The sequence below is a fragment of the Pseudorca crassidens genome, chromosome 16 (assembly GCF_039906515.1).
Source record: "Pseudorca crassidens isolate mPseCra1 chromosome 16, mPseCra1.hap1, whole genome shotgun sequence".
Taxonomy (NCBI): Eukaryota; Metazoa; Chordata; class Mammalia; order Artiodactyla; family Delphinidae; genus Pseudorca; species Pseudorca crassidens.
In genome coordinates, this window is record NC_090311.1 from 19436827 (window position 1) to 19459465 (window position 22639).

The window sequence follows — 22639 nt, forward strand, 5'->3', positions numbered from 1 at the left end:
CGGAGCGGCTGGGCCCGTGAGCCATGGCCTCTGAGCCTGCGTGTCCGGAGCCTGTGCTCCGCAACAGGAGAGGCCACAACACTGAGAGGCCCGCGTACCGCAAAAAAAAAAAAAAAAAAAAAAAACTTCTTTTAGGTGAAGGCAGACCTTTTCTTAAGCAAAACAAAAGGTAGATATTTAAGAAAAATTTGTTTCTAATCATAGAACCATAAATAAAAAGCCACATAAAACACAAAGTCATAAAACGAATTATTTAATTGAAGCTATAAAAAAGAGGCAATATAACAGATAAAATAATTAGGAAAGACTATTTAGCACATTTTAAAAGATTTAAAATAGGAGGACACTTTACAAAAGGTTGTGTGGGAAAAATTCTTAAACTATAAGTAGAAATGTAACATTACAGAGCATGTTATAAAATACAATGACAGAAATATAAAAGGGCTATGTATGCTCTAAGTCTGAAAACTATTAATAATGACCAGATATTTAGGTTTAAATTTACAGTTCCTGGGTATGAGGATCATATTACTATACACATCTTCCAAACCAATGGGAAGTATTTTCCAATTAACCATGAGTGGTATCATCTTCTACAAAGTCTTTGGCCATCTCTGCTGTGATCACATCAATATGACTAACCTGAAGAATAAATGTTAAAAACAAAATCTGTTAAATCTTAAAGAAATATATCAGTGTTCCCCTGTATAGGGTAATATTTTAAAAATACACCCAATCACCTGAATATTTTACATAACAAGTCAAATGACTCTAAAACACTGACTGATAAAACCTTTATTTACAATGCTGTTTGTTCAATGCATGAGTTTAAAAATATTTGAACCATATTTTTGTTCAGTTTTTATTACTTTGCTATTTTAAAGAATCTTAAGGCTGAAAGCACCAGGAAGAGTTGTGTGGTCTAACCAAATATAAATGAACTTATGTAACTGTTTAAGACTGTGAATTAAATAAGCACTAAAGAGATAGATAGGAAGATAGTGTCTCTTAACGCCAATAAAAATAAAACCAATGCAATGAATGCTACAAAAAAAACTGATAACCTTCACAGGCATTTTAAGTTTTTTTCAATAACTTTCTAAATTTTTTCATACTTAAGTAACATAAAACAAGAATTCAACAGTATAATGGATTGAAAACTACATAAACTTAAACTTAATATAAAAAAAATTACCTTATTTCTGAACTTTACACCATAGAATTTGTCAGCTGACTCAAGCAATTCAGGCCTAAAAGTAGTTGTAATAAATTGAGCATGTACAGCAAGTTCCATAATCATATCTGTAAAAAGAAATAGTAATCTAATAAAACCCTTTTTTAGTTGAAATGAAAATTTAAAAAGCAACTATCTTTTTACTCTTACCTAAAACTTAAAACTGCCTGCATGCATACATCTACAAAAAATATCAACTTGTTTCTTAAACTAGGGATAAATCTTTAACACAAATAACTTAGTTACAGAATATAAAGAAGCAACACCTTCTAACACAGCATTAGAAATAATGTCAGAGCAAAGTAAATTTTCTCACACAAAAAACCAAAAGCAACCTTTTCCTGCTACCCACACCCCCAACCTGTATACTGGATTTGTTTGCATAAACTTACTAAAAATCACATATAGATTATTTAAACACATCAACATTGTTTATGACAGGGACTATTCAAGCATTGAGAAAAAGTGTTTAAAGGAGAGACGTTTGTATAAAAGTTTAACTGGAGGAGGATTTTCAATTATTACATCTATTTCTCACAGAACTAAACTTTGCAGTCTAATACTAGGTTTTTGAAAAATTGTTCAAAGAGAAATTATTTTATTTACTAATACCCTGTCCAGGCTCCCTGGATATCTCAGGCAACAAGAAATATACTATAAAAGAGGTAAGCTATTGGGGCTTCCCTGGTGGCACAGTGGTTAAGAATATGCCTGCCAATGCAGGGGACATGGGTTTGAGCCCTGGTTTGGGAAGATCCTACATGCCACGGAGCAACTAAGCCCGCAAGCCACAACTACTGCTGCCTGCGAGCCGCAACTACTGCTGCCCACGTGCCACAACTACTGAAGCCTGCGGGCCTAGAGCTCATGCTCCGCAACAAACCCACCTCAATGAGAAGCCCACATACCGCAACGAAGAGTAGCCCCCGCTTGCCACAACTAAAGAAAGCCTGAGCGCAGCAACAAAGACCCAATGCAGCCAAAAATAAATAAATAAATTTTTAAAAAAAAGAAAGTGAGGGAATTTAGTGGAGTGGGGATGAAGGGGAAAAAAAAAAGTAAAAAAAAAAAAAAAAAAAAGAGGTAAGCTATCATTTCTAGCAAGTTACTATGAAACTATGAAACCAAAACTGTACCTGACACAGCCTTTCTGTGCTGAGCATCCAGAGCCTGGTCAATCTCATCAAACAAGTAAAAAGGAGCTGGGTCACATTTCTGAATGGCAAAAATCAGAGCAAGAGCTACCAAGGATTTCTGTCCACCTGAAAGCTGTTGCATTTCTCTCATTTCACCTTGTTTTCCTGTAAATGACACCTAAGAAAATATTTAATGAGTTATATCTCAAAGGGGTAAAAATGTACCAATTTAGATTCACAAAATAGTCTACAAATTCTACTATGATAACGCTCTGGGGAAAATTGAATGTAAAGGTATTTTACCCTAATTCCAACTCCAGTGAACTGGTCAACTGATGGAACACTGCTTTGTGACCCAGAGCCCCTCTCACTTTCACCACTCCCTTCTCCTTCATCCTGAGACTGACTGCCTTCCACATCTCCTTTCTTCATCACCAAAGTAGCTTTGCCACCAGGTACCAACTTTTGGAATACTTCACTGAAGTTTTTGGATACCTTAAAATAAACAGATAGATAGATAGATAGATAGGGTGTCAACTGGAATATGTATTTTTTTAAAAAAAGATAAAATTTAAAAGCAATCAAAAATAGTTTTATTTTTTTAATCTTAAGAACAAGAATAACAGATTGGATCCCCTTTAAGAGCTGTATAAAACATTCCAGTTACTATATTTGCAACCTATATACTGGATTTGTTTTTATGTTTCAGATCCAATTATCAGTGGAAAAAAAGTTTAAAAATCTTTACAAATTGAATAACAGACTGAATAATACCTGAAGACTTTAGCTTGTGTGTTTACTACAAATAGAAACATACCTGTTTGAAAGTCAACTGAATAGCTTCATATTTTCGAAGTTCAAGTACATTCATCAGTTCCATGATTGATTTGTACCCCCTATCCAACTCTTCTTGCCGCTTTATTAACTTTTCTTTCTGCTCAGAGAAATTTACAAACTGATCTAAAGCTTTTTTGTTAACATGGCTGTACTTCTTCAATTCTGTGTTGCACTGTTCAAGTTTTCGAAACAACTATAAAGAGGAAAAAAATGTGTAAATAAATCCACATACAGGGAAATTTGCAATGAGATTTCAAATTTAAAACCAATTAGATTTACCTGTTTGAGGCTCAGTGTTTGGTATTTTTCAAATGCTTCCTGGGGAAGTGATCCAAGTTCTCGAATTTTCTTCATACACTCTTCTTTCTTCTTCAGTAGCATGCCTTGTCGATTTGTCATCTTTTCTAGTTCTTTAGTGTCATGATTTATAGCATCCATGTGTTCTTTTTCCATATTTTTCCAGCGCTCCATACTTTTCTGCAACTCCTTAATTCCAGCTTCTGTTTTATCAATGGAATTGTCCAAATCTAAAATGGGGGGAAAACCAAATTAGGCCATAACACCTATTTTATTATTTTTTTGACCAAGCTGCGTGGCTTGAGGAATCTTAGTTCCATGACCAGGGATTGAACCCAGGCCCTCAGCAGTGGAAGCATAGAGTCCTAACCACTGGACCGCCAGGGATTTCCCCAAAACACCTGTTTTAAAGCCAGAGTGTTAGGTGACTAAAGATTTTCAAGGTCAAATCTATCAAAATAAATAGGTTTAAATTTTACTGTGAAAACTTATGAAAAACTTCAGAACAAAATTGGGAGTGTACATGAGTCAAGGTATACAGTTTACATTTAATGTTTATAAAAACCTAAAATAGTTTTCTTCTCAGCAACTAGTGATAAGAAACTTGATTCAGCTATTTCGTACTTTTGTCAATGAAACTAGTAATATTATGGTCTCTCATAAAATTGTCACAAACATTTCAACAAAACAAAGGTTACTATTTATAATCAACACCCTAAACTCTGTTCACTATAAACTGTTTATGATGATGGAAAACACATAAAACTATTGGTACATGCTTTTGCCTATTTGGATATTTCATTTTGTAGTAAACAATCCTATAAAACCAATAAGCTAAATTTAACTAAATACCAAAAATATTTTTACTAAATAAAAATTCACCTTCTGATCGTGCCATGGTATCTTTTACTCTTTTATTGATGGCTTCAAGTTCTGAGGTTGTAGCAGTGAGAACAGTACCCCCTTCTGTCTCTCTCAGTTCATTGAGTTCCTACAACACAAAAGGAACTTAAGAGCATTAAACCACAAAAATATGAATTTTGTTAGTTTCAAAATGTTATAACTGCCGTTTATATAGCTGTTGATATGTCTGAATAAACACTTAAAACCAAAAAACATATTTAAAATAATTGTAAATACTTAATGTATCCATTAAAGGGGAAAAAATTACCAGAAAACTTCTTAGCATCTGACTACTGATGAGAAAATATTCATAACTAATATTTACTACCTAGAATGTGCCAGATAATCATACAAAACAGGTACTACTGCTATGCTTATTTTACACAAGAGGAAACTGGAGCTTAGAAATATTAGATGACTTGCCCAGTACTGTACACTAGGTGGCAGTGCTAGAACTCCAAGCCAGGGCAGGTGGTCAGACTGCTAGGCTTTCTGTCCCCAGAGCCCATACTCTAAATCAGAGTCTCTCATATAAGCATTATCAAAAGGTTATGCTTGTCAAGGAACCCTAGAAAAAGAACATACCTGTTCTACTTGGTCCAAGCGCTTTCTTAAATTCTCGTTGAGGTAAGTCTCTACTCGAGTAATAATACCTTCTAACTTAATTCTTTCATTTAGCAACTGTCTGTTTTCCTAGAAGAAAAAACAAAATTCTTTGTCTACACAGCCATGCACATTTCACATACAGGAATGCTATCAATCTGTTGTTTTCTCCATTATTTTTGTTCAAATGAGCTGAAATAATTTTACACCTTTCCAAAAGGCCCTATATGTTAAAAAAAAAAAAAAAAAAAAAAAAGCCCTGTATTTTCTTCATTTTCCCTCTTATCTATTCAGAATGCTGTTTCTGTGCCTGGTTCTTTTTATAAGGCATGCTACCAAAAATATTTTTCTTTTCCTGCTTTTCGTGTTTTGAACTTAGTATTAATTGCTTACATCTCTGTATTTAAAAATCAAATGTTGTTAAAATGTTTAATCAAGACAATATTATTAAATATGTAAAGGTGGTCAGGTCAATAAATACAGCAAAGGTGACAAGCTCCATCTTACCAATGACAAATGGGCATTAAGTAAGATGAAAGAAAACAAAGATTTCTTACACAATCCTAACATATGGTTTGGAAAAACTTATTAAAACCTCATTTACTTTAATGGATATTAGAAGTCTAATAAGTCTTATATTTTCTCAATAATCTCTTTCACATTCCTTTATTAGCCAGAAAGACACTTTTCACAACAGCCAATTGTCAACAAAAAATTTTTTTCCTGTCAACTCTACTTGCCTGCTGAAGTTGACGAATTTCATCATTCAGTGCATCTACTCTCTTCTGATCTTCCAGACTAAGTTGAGAAAGCAAATCAGTTCCAAGTTCTGCTTTCAGCGATTCTCTGGTGGACTCCATAGCATGCAAACTTGCCTCCAAACTTTGTAAGCTACGTTGCTATATGACAGATTATCCATTTATTAATAAACGTACTAGTCAGTGTATCACTTATAATAGTGAAAAATTGGCAACTATCTAAATTTGATATTAAAGTGAGCTAAGTAATCATATTAACTCAATTAAATACTAGATATCCATTATATTTGATAATTAGAACTATGTAGCAACAAGAAAAATATTTATGATGCAGTATTTGCAGGATGTGTGTAACACATCATATTCCATGGTCAAACTATATAAAGAAGTTGCTAGAATGTTAGGGTGGTATAATTGTGGGTGCATATATATATATTCTAAACTTCGTTGTTTTAGTACTATTGATGTACAAAATTAATAGTTTTTTGTCAAAACTGCTTCATGTTTATGACACCAGTGTGTATTATCATTTGTAATAGCAGTAATAGTTTACTTTCTACTCATTTTGGCACAATCTGGACAGAATGCAATCAAATAAATCCATAAATAGTACTTTATAGACAAAAATGGATACTGGCTGACTACTATCAGGCAGTGCTATTATGCCGCAGCTCAAAATGCCTATTTGTTTAATGAAGTTGGAAAGTCTGAATGAGGCCTACAAAAGGAGACTCTGGGTACTCATGGGTAAAAGTGTGATAAAGATACATGTAGATTCCCAAAAGCATGGGCCTAAATGAAAATGGAACTGAATGTATATGTTATATAACTTATATAATATATGGTCCACCCCAAATCTTTATAATTAAAACAAATCTATTAAAAAAAGCATACTTAACGAACCTTGGGCATAAAGGTTTTCTCTGACTGCTGCCTCTTCTCTTTTAACATCTTCATTTCTGATAATATGCTATCTCGAGATGCTTTAAATTTCCTTTGCTGAGTCTCTATCTGCTGCATTTGGTTCATCAGCTGATCAATTTCATTATTAATCCATATACAAGGCTAAGGAAAATTCTCTTTGGTGCCTGTTAACAAAACATTGTGTATCCCCCTTCCTTTTCTTTACCCGTAAATAAAGCTATTTCCACAAATTTATGGACCATAACAACACTGAATTAAATACTACACTGTGTTCAGTCATAAAAGCAGCTTAAAACATTTCACCCCACTTCTCTCTCAAAATAACACACATACTGTTTTACTAATTGCTATACAAAAAAATAAATAATAAATACAGTCCTGGGAAGCCCTAAAGGAAGCTAAATGAAATACATATATATTTTTTCATTCAACAAATATTTACTATATAATCTATTATGCTTACAGCACTATATAAGGGAGTCAGATATGAAGAGGAGGTCTTGCCCGATGTAGAAGAATAACTCCATCTAGCTGGATTATCAAATATAGGAAAGTAGTTGGTGCCTACTGTAAACCTCTTTTTTATTAGTATTTCCCCATGCTTCGTGCTCACATCTTGCCAAATTTGGGCAGTTCTCAAAAGTATGCTATGCAGACCCCTGCAAAGTTAAAACTAAGATGTCTGTTTACCTTTTTCTTTGTGCTTTTGCTTGCAACTGATGACAGAAAAGCTATAAACTCACATTTTAAAAAATGCCAGTTCCAATAAAGAATATCCTAATGAAGCAGTAAAAATAATTATTTTTGCTGCTTGAGTACCTGTACTTAATATTGTGTGACATAATGCAAAGTACACATAAAGCACTTCTACCTTATACCATGGTTGTTTTAAGAAGATGCACGTGCACAAGTGTCTCACAGTTGTGAATCGAACTAGTCACTCTTCACAGAACACCATTTTTATTTGAAAGAACTAAGAGAACTATGGTTACTAAGACTTGCGTTTTGATGGCCATTTCCTCCACTAATACTAAATCTGAGCCTCAAGATAATAACCTCTAATGGACATTTTTCAACCTTTATATATTTAACTTCTACTTAGTATGTGGCATTCCTGATACTGTCCACCCTTCTTCCACTGAAATACTATCCTGGTTTTCCTCCTATAAAACTGTCTGACAAATACTCCTCAGTTCCCTCCATAACCTTAAATTTTTGTATTCCTCAGGTTCTTTTCTCTCAGAAGTAGATTTATTGCTACTAGCTATTTAACAGCTAAGCAAAGGATGTTAAAATAGTTTTTAGTTTTCCCTGTCTTCAGAATTTAAAGACTTACTACATAAGCTCCTGTGCTTAAATAAAAGTCAAACACATGGGATACTTTTCCCCACGGCATATGAGAAAATACATCTAACATGCAAAAGATTCTATATTCCCAACCAAAACAGTTATTTCTCTACAGCAACACAGGACAAAAAGATATTTTCAATATTTCTGCGCAGATTTTCATTGAGCTTTGCTTCAAGCTCACCTAGTTCTTCTTCTGCTTTTCTAACATCTTTTTGTAATTCAAGTCTAGACTTCCTTGTATCATAATAGCCTCCAGTTAAAGCACCCCGATGACTAACTTGGTCACCTATAAACAAAACATAAGAAAATTAGTAATTCTGTATAACAACTTCTTTATTCAATAATAAATTGATTAATAATCAAATGACTAATCTAAAGGCTTTACCTATTTAATAAGAATGTAAAAGTTAAGAGTTTAAGTCACTCTGGAAAAAATTTTGCTTTACAACATTAACATTTGCATTTAAAAAAATATACCTTCTAGGTGAGCCTGAACATCCGCCAGAAAGGAAAGAAGTGTTAAAGACTAATAGGAACATGTCAACAGGACACAGAACCTAGCTTGAAATTCCCACTAGCCACAAATGGGAAAATCTGAAAATCAAAAATGATGATGGCAATGTGATAATACACTGAATTAAAAAAAGAAGTCCATGAATCACAGCAATACATAAAAAAGAAAAAAGGATGGGGCTCTTTACAGAAGAGTGACAGCTAATAAATATAGAAGCAATCACAGAATTTTAGAACCACCATTTAGAAACCCCCAATGTATTAACTTGAGTCAAGCAAGGGTCACCAAAGCATGCTAAACCACTGGTGAAGAAGTTTGGGGGAACCTGATATTCATGTATTCTTAAAGGATAATCCCACATATCACTTATTAATTACAAAGGGGATAAGGCATCTTTACAACCAAGATTTGTTAGTGGTCAAACCTGGCATCAGTAACAGTGGGACACATTGTGTAGTGCAATAAGAAGTACACATCACTCATGCCAAGAATGCTTAACCTAAACCTAATGAAGAGAAAGCAGTAAGATAATCCAGAACACAAGACTTTGAGAAAGTGAATTTCTTGGGGTGGGAGGAAAACGGGAGACCTGTCCTATACTGAAACTGAAAGAATCTAAAGAAAAGGCATTGAATGCATCCTTGATTGGATCCTGGATAGAAAAATATTTTTGGACCACTAAGAAAATTTGAGGACTCCCTTGAGGTGCAGTTGTTAAGAATCTGCCTGCCAATGCAGGGGACACGGCTTTGAGCCCTGGTCCAGGAAGATCCCACATGCCACGGAGCAACTAAGCCCGCGAGCCACAACTACTGAAGCCTGTGGGCCTAGAGCCCGTGCTCCACAACACGAGAAGCCACCGCAATGAGAAGCACGTGCACTGCAACGCAGAGTAGCCCCCGCTCACAGCAACTACAGAAAGTCCGTGCGCAGCAACGAAGACCCAAATGAGGCCAAAAATAAATGAATAAAATATAACATTTTGAGAACAGGTCCGGAGGCTTCACCAAAGAACCAAAGGAAGTCCATGGTGCAAAAAAGGTTAAGAAACTCTACTATACATCAAATGATTATACTTAAGAGACATCAACTAAATATAAAGAGGTTGACCCTTTTTACATTCTGACTTGAAGAAACCAACTATTTTAAAAATGAGAAATAACTGGACATGAATTTTCAAACACTCTTAAAACTAAAATGGAATTTATTTGTTCAAAGCTAAGAATTATTATTACAAACCTTCCAGGGTAATGCAGTCCATAGTGAAAGCACGGGCCAACTGGGTTGAAACTTCCATACTACGACAAATAAGTGTTTTTCCAAACACATGTTTGAAAGCTTTGTCAAATCTGGGATTGTACCTCAATTTACTTATCATAGGAATAGCATCCTAAAAATGAATATTTTACAAGCAAGCAAAGAGATCAAAACACAGTTAATTAAAATGTGTTAGCAGAATCATGAATTACATCTTCCTGAAATACAAACAAAATACCTTTATATTTCAAAACTGTTGGTTTTTATACTGAAAAAGTTAGAAAAATCATTCTACTGAAATATACTGGAAATTGTGCTCATGTAAATCATCCAGGTTTTCAGTATTAGAGCACAGTGATAAAGAGCTTAGTGGCTCTGGAGCCAGACTGCTCAAGCTCAAATCCCAGTTCTGCTGTTCAGATGTGTGCTCTGGACAAGTTGCTTAACTTCTCTATGTATCAGTCACTTCATCTATAAAACTGCAATAACAACAGTACCTTCCTGACAAAGTTGTTAAGTCTAGGCAAGTTATATATGTGAAACACTTAGGATAGCCTCTGTCACATAGAAGCGCCAAATGTAAACTAGTAGTATTTCCTCAAAATATTTTCATTTTATTTTATCTCTATCTACAGATATATAACCTAAGTTAGATATTCAGAAAAAAAATTTTTCAGATAAAATTTATTTTCCCTTTTTTCTCTCGACTGGCAACAGAATTTTTAAATTAAGAAATACGGGCTTCCCTGGTGGCGCAGTGGTTGAGAGTCCGCCTGCTGATGCAGGGGACACGGGTTCATGCCCTGGTCTGGGAAAATCCCACATGCTGCGGAGCGGCTAGGCCCGTGAGCCATGGCCGCTGAGCCTGTGCGTCCGGAGCCTATGCTCCACAACGGGAGAGGCCACAGCAGTGAGAGGCCCGCATACCGCAAAAAAAAAGAAAAAGAAATACATCCTACATACAGAAAAATGCAATAATATGTTAAGCTTAAATTAATAATTATGAAGCAAACACCAATATAACCACCATGCAGGACATGAAACAAAACACTACTGACACCCAGAAGCCATGAGTGTAACCCTTTCCTAATCATAGTGGTTACCTTCAATGGTTACCTGCTGGGGATGACACTATTAAAAGTTCATTCGGGTTTTTCCATAACCTGTTAGGAAAAACCCGAACGAACTTCTTGGCCAACCCAATATAACTTTGTGGTCACTACTTCCTTGCACTTCTAGTTATATCATCTAAGCTTATTTTGTTCAGGTAGTGTAAAGGGAACCATGCTTACATGCATTCTTGTGTGTCTTGCTTCATTCACACATCACATTTATGACTCAATTTCTCCTCCCCAAAACTTCACAGATAATTCGTAAATTTAAAAGAAGAAAAAGCTAACCACTAAAATGGCTTATAAGATTCTCACTGTTCCTCTTAAATTGTAGATCATTCTCATAGGGTTTTAGCTTTAACCTTAAAAAATAGTGAAATAGTTGCTACTACCATCAATATTCTGAAGCCAAACACCTCAAAGCAATTACATTTTTTTCAAGAATGATGTCCAGGGAACATTTTTAATCTGTTTAAAAATATACCAGCTAATAACAAAAGCAACAGTATGCTTTCAGAGCCTGTCATCTTGCTAGGTATTTTTACTCTAATTTATAAGCCATTTAAAAAAAGTACATTCAGAAAACTTTAAAATATTTACTTTAAATGATAGTTCCTCAGGGAATTCTTCTCCAGCTACTTCATCTTAATTTTGTCTCCCTGAGATACACTCTCAAAGTATCCTGTGCTTATGTATGGTTTGGCCAAAAAGTTCGTTGGGGTTCTTCCGTAACATCTTCAGGAAAAACCCAAATGAACTTTTTGGCCAACCCAATATTTTAACACTTTGCACATTTTGCAATGGTTTGTTTTATGTCTTGGCTGTGACCTCTGTCTCCCTTCCTTTCCTCATCCAGCACTATGCTCTTCGGTAAGACAGGAATGTTTATCTCACAGACCACGTGAATCCCAATGTACAGTGCCTGTGCACTAGGATGTGCTAAACACAAGAAAAAACGTATTGAAAGGAAGATAGACCTTAACACACATCAACTCACATTGGTTTCAGGATAGGCAGTATCCCTTACATCTAATTTGTTAAGAGGCAGAAAAGTAACCTCTCCAGGTAGGTTCATTTTATTAAACTCCATCAAAATCTTCGTGCTGACTTCATCTGAATCAACAATGTGATAAAACAACCTACATGTAAAGAGAACAGATACATCTGAAGTGCTATAAACATTTAAGCAAACAATTCACTTTTTTTCTATGCAATCCAATTTGTATGGGGAGGGCTACTTAGAAAATTTCAACGGAGGGAGAGGAAGTACAAAAAAGGGAAATTTCTAGCTTCTACAATTAGGAACAAACACTTAGCATCTACATCTTTAATTAGAAAATTAAGTAACTGAGAATAGACGACAATGGGAGACATATTGTATTAAAACTACAAAAAGTTGTTTCTTAGGTTACTCTTATTCCCTCTTTCCTTTAAAAACTCAAAATATCAAGCAAAAACATCTCACCTATTTCCAGCAGTGACTTCCACGCATGTGTAAAAAGCAGGCTCACATTCAAAGTTATTCATCACAATACCATGATAGCCATTTTGAACATGCTGGTTTATTCCCTTTCGACGAAAGTGGTCTAGCACTTTGTTTATACTATCTATTCCATTTAAAATGGCCTGTTTAGAAGTGAAAAATATTAAAATAGTGCCAATGGCACTCCTGCTGGTAAGAAATGAACCCATTACTCTAAGCATTAAAAAATATACCAAATTGGGAGAATGGGATTGACATATACACACTATTATATATAAAATAGGTAACTAATAAGGACATACTGTATAGCACAGGGAACTCTACTCAATACTCTGTAATGGCCTATAGGTGAAAAGAATCTAAAAAAAGACTGGATATATGTATATATATAACTGACTCACTGTGCTGTACGCCTGAAACTAACACAACATTGTAAATCAACTATACTCCAATAAAAATTTAAAAAAATAAAAAAATAAAAAAAATACCAGAGATTAAACACTCTCTCCAAAAACAGGTCACTCCCTTGAAATATGCCAACTACGTGCAATACTTTATATCATGGATTCTGTTCTATGACATCAACATTAAAAATGGACCCGCCATCTAAAAATCAAAAGTGCTATCTTTAATAGCATGGGTGCTTAAATGATACCCATTCTTTCGTATTTATAAGACAAGTAATTTGCCCTCTACTCTTGAAAGCTAATAAATTCTTGCGCAATAATAACTGACAATGCAAACTGAGGTAATGAAAGAACCTGCCCACCTTTCCTGTTGCAGCTCTAAGAAGTTGCTGTTTCTTTTCAAGATCTTCTCTTTTAGCAGCAAGTGCTTGCTGTTCTGCATTCTCCTCTCTCCACAAGTAACTAATCAATAAAAATTAGACTGTCTTTAATTCTAAAAATATTAATATTCTAATAGTATACAAATTTGAATAAATACTGAAATTAAACTTCAATAGTTAATTTATAACTTAAAGACTTTAACAGCCAGTAATTACATTACTCAAAAATATTAAGACATATTTTAGGCTATACTAACTTTCTTTCACTTTGTAATTCATCTTTCTTATTTTTTACTTCATAGTATTTTCTGTCCAGTTCTTCAACTCGAGCTTTGACTTCATTAAGATCCTGATCCAGTTTCTATGGAAATAAAAATAATTCAAATTTAAAATCCAATTCCATACAAACAAATCCATAGTGACAGAAAGCAGATCAGTTGTTACCAGGGGATGGAAGGGGAGGACAGGGAAGGAGGGAGGGAGGAATTACCAAGGGGTATGGGAAACATTTTGGGGTGATGAACAGGCTTGTTATATTAATTGTGGTGATGGTTTAACAGGCATACACATATATCAGAACAATTAATTTGTTCATTAATGTCCTTACTACTTCTATAATACACACCCTAGAATTTTAAAAGAAAAAATACATTAATAAATTCTCAAAACACTGCAGTGCATACTTTTCATACTTCCCCCTCTAAACACACACTAGAACATAAGAGATGTAGGAACAGACTAAGAAGCAAAAAGGCTGTTTTGTACAATTAATTAGCACTGTAAAATCATCTCTACCCATTATAAAGCACAGAGTTCACCCTCACAAGTGGTCATTTTGATACACGTAAGTGTGGCTAAAATACTGAAAAATAACTTCAAGCTTGAGAAAGAATGAATAAAACCTCTCACTGCAAAATCTTGGTTTATCACTAAACTTTTTCAAAAGGGCATCTGTTGAGGTCGATATTTCCATGAACTCAAGACAAAATGCCTTTTCTTTATTTCAAGACAGAACTGTAGCTATTGCAGCTGAAACTATACTAACAAATTCGCAAATAACTGACTACCTCAACCAACCTGTGTTTTCCATCCCCTCCGTAAAATATCCTGAACAAAGCCCAAAGTACACTGGACTCTCAAGGCCAGTAGGCTGTCTATTACTCCTGGTCACTTTTCCTACCAGTTGAGCTGTTTATGGTTACAGAGTCAGTTCTGTTTGCTTCCTACTATGTTTTTGTTTTGGGGTAACTGATTACATTAAATATTAGATAAACTGATGATATGAGTACAAGGAAGAGTTGTTTCTTTAAAAAAATTGATTTAGTTTTGGACAAACTCAAAGGTGAGTCACTAAAAATTGGATTAAATGGGCAAATCAACTCTAAAAGACTAGGGAAAATAATTATTTAATATATAATACATAAGTTAATAGATACTGTGCACTTTATATCAGTAATTCAAAATGTCAAGTCGCAAAGTCAAAAAGACTGAGGAACTGATCCAGATTAAAGGAGATAACAGAAACATGACAACTAAATGCGATATATGATCTTATACTGAAACCCGAATTCTGTTCTCATCCAACTTCAAGGAGAACTGTATTTACATGTGTGGTCCATAACATGAAAGTCCCCTAGGAACTCCAATCACTACTCATATTCATAAGAAATACCTTGGGCTCTACATCAAAAGACTGGTACACACTCTGCTGGAGGAGGTTGATAAGGAGGCTATACATGTGTGGGGGCAGGGGGCATATGAGAAATCTCTATACCTTCCTCTCAATTTTGCTGTGAACCCAAAGCTACTCTTAAAAAAGAAGTCTAAAAAATAAAGATTGGTACATACGCATATATTTATCTATTTAAAATTAAATACTTATAAATATGTACATTTATATATGTGTAAAAAATACATATAAATATTATACATAAAATATACATAAGTATACACATTTGAGATTTTATGCTTTTAGTGGCTTTTTTTGGATAAACCAACCATACCAACTGGTACAGATCTCATGGGGTAAGAAGGTTCCTTCTGGGCATGTATATATATATTCTCACCCTACACCTGTCCTACACACTCCCTTCTCATCACTTCCAATCATCTATATATATCCACACATATCACTTAAAGAATTTTTCTCCCTTTCTAATTTTAAATAATGTAAGATCTTTCTTGTTCTGAAAGTAATGATTTTATCTTCTACTTCACTTTTTAAGAAAATGCTAACTAAACATGCATAGTAAATGTTTAATTCATTTAGAAATGTTATAAAATCACCAATGCTTTAACAAAATATATATACATTCTGCAGTAAGTTATTACATTGACAGAAAATTACATTAGAATATAAAAATGGAAAAATTTTAAGTTACTATAAAGTCATGTTTTAGTTAAGGGTAGAGTTCAGGTACATATTACCAAGTCATAAAAATATATTTTAAAATACATTCAATCTATATGGACACTCACTGACATATAAGAACTCTTCTTCGAAAAAGAGAACTACCATATGTATCATATTACATTGTGCTGGTCTTGCCTAATTAAGTATCTGGTCTTGTATATTTTAAGATAAACCATTTACAAATAAAACTTAAAGAAATAGATGAAACTGCACATGTTCACACTCTTCTGAAAGATTTCACAAAGCAGCTATGAAAGTTCTTACATTATACTGCTCCAGATTTTTCTCTTTATTTGCCTCAGTGTCCTCCAAATCCTTATGTATAGCAGCAATCTGTCTTTTCTTGTCATTAATAGCCTGATCTAAAGACTTGAGTTCCTTTTTAATCCACTTATCCCTTTCTTCTTTTGATGTAAACTGGCTTCCTCGACCCTGCTTTGCATAAAGATCCGTTCTTTCCTGCGTAGCTTGGGCCAATCTACACAAGATAGAAGAGAATGGTTTGAAAAGGACAACAGGAAATAACCAAGTTTAATTGCAATAGATACCTCAAGAGTACACAGAGACAATAACCATTTCTATAATTCCATAAAAGAAGGAATTAAAGGGAATTCCCTGGCAATCCAGTGGTTGGGACTTTGCTCTCTCACTGCTGAGGGCCTGGGTTTGATACCTGGTCTGGGAATTAAGATCCCACAAGCCGCATGGTGTGGTAAAAAAAAAGAAAAAAAAAAAAAAAAAAAAGAAGGAATTAAGTATAAAAAGTAACTGTTATCTAATGGAGCTCCTGGGACTAGTTCTATATAACATTAATTTAACTGCAAAATCAGTTACAGTCAGGTAAAACAGCCCATCCTCTAGGGATTTAAGGTCATTCCAGGTCTGGGTTAATCAGTAAACCTACACAAATCTAGTACCCCATATCTCAGGAATTTTCAAAATAGCTCCAACTATATTTAACTATTTGAACATTTTCAACTCCTTACAATAAAAGACACTATAAAGATTAAAAGGCAAGAGAAAACACTTACAACATACAGAACAAATATTAATGCCCAGATAACATAAAACAACCCTATAAAACGTCAGAAAAAAAATCAGAAAAAAGAGGCTTCCCTGGTGGCACAGTGGTTAAGAATCCGCCTGCCAATGCAGGGGACACGGGTTCAAGCTCTGGTCTGGGAAGATCCCACATGCCACAGAGCAACTAAGCCCATGCACCAGAACTAGTGAGCCTGTGCTCTAGAGCCCATGAGCCACAACTACTGAGCCCGCGCGCCTAGAGCCCGTGCTCCACAATGAGAGAAGCCACCGCAATGAGAAGCCCGCGCACTGCAACGAAGAGTAGCCCCCGTTCGCCACAACTAGAGAAAGCCCGCGTAGAGCAACAAAGACGCAACATAGCCAAAAATAAGTAGGATAAAATAAATTATTTTAAAAAGCCGACAAAAAAAATCAGAAAAAAATGGACACAAGATATCAACAGGCAATTCATTAAAATGAACATAAGTGGCATAAAAACATGATAATGTACTAAATTGTGAAATCAGCAAACGTTGGCAAGTCCAATCTACGGATAGATATTAAAATGTCTAGATGTTAAAACGACATAAAGTGGGAGAATGAACACACAGCAGGATACAATTTGGGTAAAAAAAGAACAATCATCATGCATGTTTTTAAATGCCCAACATTTAGCTACGTTATCTTGGGCAAGTTACTGAACACCCCCAGAGCCTCAAGTTTGTCAAATTTACAGTGGTGATACTGCGATCTCCTAGGGCTTTTGAATAGGCAATAAGCATACAATAATGCTTGGCCGACACTGCCTATTACTTTGAAATGGACATTTAACTTTTGCCCTTATTTACTGTACCTTCTTAACCCATAACTACTTAATAAGGTTCTATAGAGGAACAATGTAGAAAATTAGAATTGTTGGTGAAAAAAATCCCAGACCTAGCAATTCCTCGCTCTTCTTTTTCTTTTACACTGTTGAATTTAGGTTCTGTTTCTGCCAGTTCTTTCTGCTTTTCTTCTATTTTTTCAAGCAGCTTCTGCCTTTCTTTTAATAAGCGTTTCTGTAAATGAAGATAAGTAAAAATGCAATCTATTTAAAAACTGTTGTTTAATTTATAAGTCTAGCATAAAATATTTTCTCATGAAAAAAATGCATGAAACTGATCACGCAACACAAAACTAATTTTTAAACTGATCCTGCAACACAAAACTAACTTTTAAATGTAAGTAACAAAGATAGTACTCAGTTGCAACTTGGATGCAAATTATTTTAATGTGCCAAATCTTTTACAAAAATTCAAGCACCCGTGCCACAGAAAGGACTGTCCTCTGCAGTTGCCACTCACCTGAACATTTATATCTTTCATTTTTAGCACTTTAACTCACCCTCTGTTCACTATTTCCTGCCAATTCATCTTGTAAATCCTTGGCTTTAAGCTCCAACTTAGTCCTCTGCTTAATTTGTTCTTGTCTTTCAGCACTGAGCTGCTCCTTTTCTTCTTTCATAGCTGAAATTTTTGTTTTCAGTTCTCTAACTTGGCGCTCAATATCCTACTCAAAAAGTATCAAATAGAAACGAGTTAGACAACTAGAAATACAACAGCAAAATCAGGACACCACTGATTTGTCTCTTCTTTTTCTTTCATTTAAACTTTCAGTACTACTGTCTTTCCAATACTCAATCTCGGTGACACCCCACTTGAAGTTACCATTCTATAATTCTGGTACAAAAAGTTTACTGTGGTCAAAAATGTGACTAAACCTGGTTTATAACCTTACCTCCATTTTATCTCTTGCATCCTGCTGGGCATCTCTTAATTGTCTGGATTTTTCTCCACTAGTCTCTCGCTTAGCAGAAAGCTGGGAAAAAAACCAAGCTATGATTTCTAACTCATTTCGAATTTGTTCAGTATTTAAAATTTTAAAATATCTGCTAAATTTTAAAATATCTGCTGAATTTTTTAATATCTGCTAAGTATTTTTAGCAAAATTTTAAAATATCTGTTAAAATAAACATTCACTTAAAAATTTTTTTCCAAAAATAATTGTAGTGGTTTTAAATAGAAAATGCCTGTAGTTTTCAGCATTACCTAAAACAAATTTTTGTACAAAATGTCAGCAATACTAATTACAAATTACACCTTAAAAAGCCAGGGAAAAAATTCATGAAACTTTAAAGGTGGCTTCCTCTCATCCTGGTATGCCTGACATCGCCACCTAATTATATTTCAGATACAACTACAGCAAGGACTATGTGGGTCTAGGCATTTTCCTTGGAGTAAACTGATAGTGTAAATTTGCTGAGTAATGAATTCACTAAGAGGTTTTAAAATTTTGAAGTTTGTGTTTAAAAATCATTGAAAAGTATAAATATAAAATGAGTTTAATATATTCGTAAAAATAAAATTATACTGAAGTGGCAAAGTATTTTACCTCATCAAGTTTAGCACGAGTCTCGTTAAGTTCCTGATTGTAAATGGTGTATTCCAGGGCTCGTCTCATCTTATCCCACTTCTGATACTGAGCTAGTTCTTCCTTTTCTTCCTCCAAGGTATGTAATCTCTCTTCAATGTATTTTAACAACTCATTGATTTTTTCCCGTTTGCCCTCTTAAAAATAAATGGGAGAGGGGTGAAGGAGTTCAATAAAATTTTTATGTAACATCAATTCTCAAATATACCATGAGTTAAACTTAATCTTAAGAACGTTAGCATTATTTCTTTGATATTATGTGGTAACCAAATCCAAGATGCTAAAATTGCCATTAAAATGCTTTATTATGAAAAGCATCGGAGAATAAACACATGGTGACACTGATTCTTATATTACATGTGGTAAAGGCCTCTGTTTAAACTTCCTTTAAAAGCCAGTGTGCCTTCCCATGACATTAAAAAAAAAAACGTACTTAACATCACTGGTGTCACTGATTCTCAATTCTTACAACAGCATTATCTATAGCTACCATATATTGAATACCAACTATATTCCAATCATGGTGATACTTTGCTCCTCTACTCACCACTACAAACTATAAAAAAGGATTTCACAAGATGGGAAAGTTATGGACCAGGGAGGTCAAGCCTAAAGTCACAATATCAGGTAATTATTAGTAAGATTTTGAACCCAAAACTCTCTGACTCTAAGCCATGAGAGGGCACAGCACTTGAAAAGCAAAGTAGGGTTTCCATAATAAACGTACTAAGGAAGACTGAAGTTCAAAATTTCATATTTACTTGCTCCTGAACAACTTAAAGCCTAATGCCAACTGATATTCCAGCAATTATTTTTTGAGGAATACATAATTATCCTCACTAATAATAAAAAGGACATTAGAAGCACAAAGTAGGTGACCTAGAAAAGCACTATTATCTCACAGTAACAACTCTTTATTCAAAGAGACAAATTATTGGAACTCTCAAACCTTAAACATCCTGAAACTAATTTTTTCTCCATTCAGTATATAGGCAAATTATCATACAATACACTTCTGACGATAACTCCTCTCAAGTATCATAACACAATGAAAAAGTAATTCACAACAAAAAGAATAATGTAGAATCATATTTATTTTACCTGTTTCCTTCATTAAAGAGATGCTTTCTTCTTTTCGTTCATCATACACTCTAGTACCAGCTACTTCTCTTAATAGTTTTAGTCTCTGAGAATCTGGTGCTGTTGCCATCTGGTTGATCTAAAAGTTTTAGAAAAATAATTATTTACAGAGCTACAGAATGCTCTTTAAGAGCTCTACCTTGAAAGTTATTCACATGCTAAGCTTTAAGTATGAGTTCACACTGGGAAAATAGCAATGAACAGAAAAGGTCTTGCCCTCGAGGAACCTACTTTCTAGTGGAAAAAAACCAGGAAGTATGCATACCATTACATTATAATTGCTATGCGGAAAAACAAAACAAAATAAGAAAATACAGCATAAAGAGCTGGAGTGACAGTAATGCTCTTGTAAAAGAGGCAGACATAGATCGCTTATATGAAATGACATATGAGCAAAAACTGAAATGATGTAAAGGGACCTACTACGTTGTATGTGTGCAGGGAAGACTCAGATAACGGCTTTCAAATCAGCCTCCTTTTATTTTATTTTTTAAAGTTTTTTTTGATGTGGACAATTTTTAAAGTCTTTATTGAATTTGTTACAATATTGCTTCTGTTTTCTGTTTTGCTTTTTGGCCCCAAGGCATGTGGGATCTTAGCTCCCCAACCAGGGACTGAACCTGCACCTCCTGAGTTGGAAGGCGAAGTCTTAACCATTGGACCGCCAGGGAAGTCCCCAGCCTCCTTTTAAAGAAATTTCTCTTATAAAGACAGTCTTTTCAAACTCTTGCTCTTAAAGTGAAACTCCATATTCTTTCTAATCACTTCTTCTGAATGCTAACTTTCCAACACATACCTAAAAAAGCCTCCAACATGAAATAAGAAGTGGACATTTTAAAAGGATTTTCCCCTAGTTCAATATAGCACAACAGAAAGCTATTAGGACACTGCAGGTATGTTCTAAGAAAAAGAAATTATTTTAGATATATATAGTTAAAACATACGAGGAAACAGTAGAACAATCAGATAAAGTATATAACTCCTAAAAACTATAAAGAATATAAATTGTATTAAGGGAAAATAATATGTAGCACTACGGTAGCTTTCTGGTAATTTAAGCATTCTAGCATTTTAACTCTGTGATATACTAACAGAGAGAGTATTAATTTCAGAGAGTAACTTTTTTCAAATGTGATTTTTATAAAGTTTCTACAACATTCTTAAATATGATTGTAACTTCTACAAACCAAAAATGTCTTCCAGTACAGTGCACCTTGGTAAATGATACAGATCACCAAGAAAATAAGATCCACTTAAATAATTCTACGGAAATACTTTTATCCCACTATGCAATGGATCTATTTTGTACATAAATTTATGGCCACAGAAAAGGTAATACAAACTTCAGTGCAAAATAAATCAATGAAAACAGAAGACAATAAGGTCTATTTTCACTCCAACTTAACCACTAGAATGAAATCAAACTCATCATTCAATGAATATACTCAAAAAACAAATTCCACTTAAAAAGATACTATTTCTTACCTTTCCTTGTTTAACAATATAATAAGGATTGCTTCGAGAAAAACCAGCACTTTCAAGGAGATTCATCACATCATTTTTCCTGTTGATAAACAATTAAAAAAAAATTTCAAATACGTAACAATCCAACTATAAGCAAAAAGAGTACACTAACTCCTGAGTTAAGGTGCACGAAGGAGTACAGAACAGTCATTTAACCCTTCTGTTCTATCAGCCTCAGAGAATCTTCTGATTCTTATGTTTATGCTCTAAATTGTGATTTGTTGAACATGAGGCAAAAGTACCATATATGAGGCAAGTAAAAGAATACTTTTAGTCTTTTGTATAGAAATTACAAATGTAAAGAAAAATGCTTACGTGACCATTTTCTTGTCTAAGAAATACTGATCCTTTTTGGCACCAATAACTCTTCGAAGTGAAACTTCCTCTTTGTCGATCTAAGAAAAAAAAGAAAAGCCCAAAGTTAAATCTAATAGTAAAAGTGGAAACTTTATAGTTAATAAGGTCATTTCAGAGTCCCTCACCATAGCAATTATTTTGAAACTTCAATCATCTCACTAAAGATATGCCACGAATACTCAATACTATGACAAAGACATTTTTTCACAATGGCTTGCACATTCCCATTTGTTTACCAGAATATTCATTACAACTTTAAGACAAAATTAGTATGTAAGCTGTAGTTATTTTAGTATGAACTAAATTATAAAAGCCTAAGTACAACTATAAATAAGTGTTTCAAAGCATGAAAAAAGTCAGTTGCATCAATAAAATTCTCAATGTTACTACTGAAAAGAAAAAGCAGTTACTCACTGGCAACCGGTTGTCTGAATTGTCAAAAATAATCTCCACAAAAGCAGAAATAACACGAGGTCCTGTACCCTCCTAAAACATGAGAAAAATTAATATGTTGCATA

The 22639-nt window shown here is 34.2% G+C and overlaps 1 protein-coding gene across 1 annotated transcript in view; it reads right to left on the bottom strand.

Annotated features, from left to right (window-relative positions):
- Positions 1 to 235: 235 nt before the first annotated feature.
- The window catches only part of SMC3 (structural maintenance of chromosomes 3), a 32332-nt gene continuing 9928 nt past the window's right edge, over positions 236 to 22639 (bottom strand). Inside the window, exons 5-29 of the mRNA XM_067709438.1 lie at positions 22536 to 22607; positions 22080 to 22159; positions 21726 to 21804; positions 20202 to 20319; positions 19062 to 19237; positions 18408 to 18488; positions 18015 to 18179; positions 17568 to 17689; positions 15873 to 16086; positions 13453 to 13556; positions 13178 to 13277; positions 12391 to 12551; positions 11923 to 12064; positions 9796 to 9946; positions 8176 to 8328; positions 6672 to 6823; positions 5751 to 5909; positions 4993 to 5100; positions 4387 to 4495; positions 3487 to 3734; positions 3188 to 3400; positions 2674 to 2865; positions 2371 to 2548; positions 1196 to 1302; positions 236 to 642 (exon numbers count right to left, since the gene is read on the bottom strand). Of these exons, the coding sequence (XP_067565539.1) occupies positions 571 to 642; positions 1196 to 1302; positions 2371 to 2548; positions 2674 to 2865; positions 3188 to 3400; positions 3487 to 3734; positions 4387 to 4495; positions 4993 to 5100; positions 5751 to 5909; positions 6672 to 6823; positions 8176 to 8328; positions 9796 to 9946; positions 11923 to 12064; positions 12391 to 12551; positions 13178 to 13277; positions 13453 to 13556; positions 15873 to 16086; positions 17568 to 17689; positions 18015 to 18179; positions 18408 to 18488; positions 19062 to 19237; positions 20202 to 20319; positions 21726 to 21804; positions 22080 to 22159; positions 22536 to 22607 (3456 nt within the window). The 3' untranslated portion in view covers positions 236 to 570. The remainder of the gene's footprint in view (positions 643 to 1195; positions 1303 to 2370; positions 2549 to 2673; positions 2866 to 3187; positions 3401 to 3486; positions 3735 to 4386; positions 4496 to 4992; positions 5101 to 5750; positions 5910 to 6671; positions 6824 to 8175; positions 8329 to 9795; positions 9947 to 11922; positions 12065 to 12390; positions 12552 to 13177; positions 13278 to 13452; positions 13557 to 15872; positions 16087 to 17567; positions 17690 to 18014; positions 18180 to 18407; positions 18489 to 19061; positions 19238 to 20201; positions 20320 to 21725; positions 21805 to 22079; positions 22160 to 22535; positions 22608 to 22639) is intronic.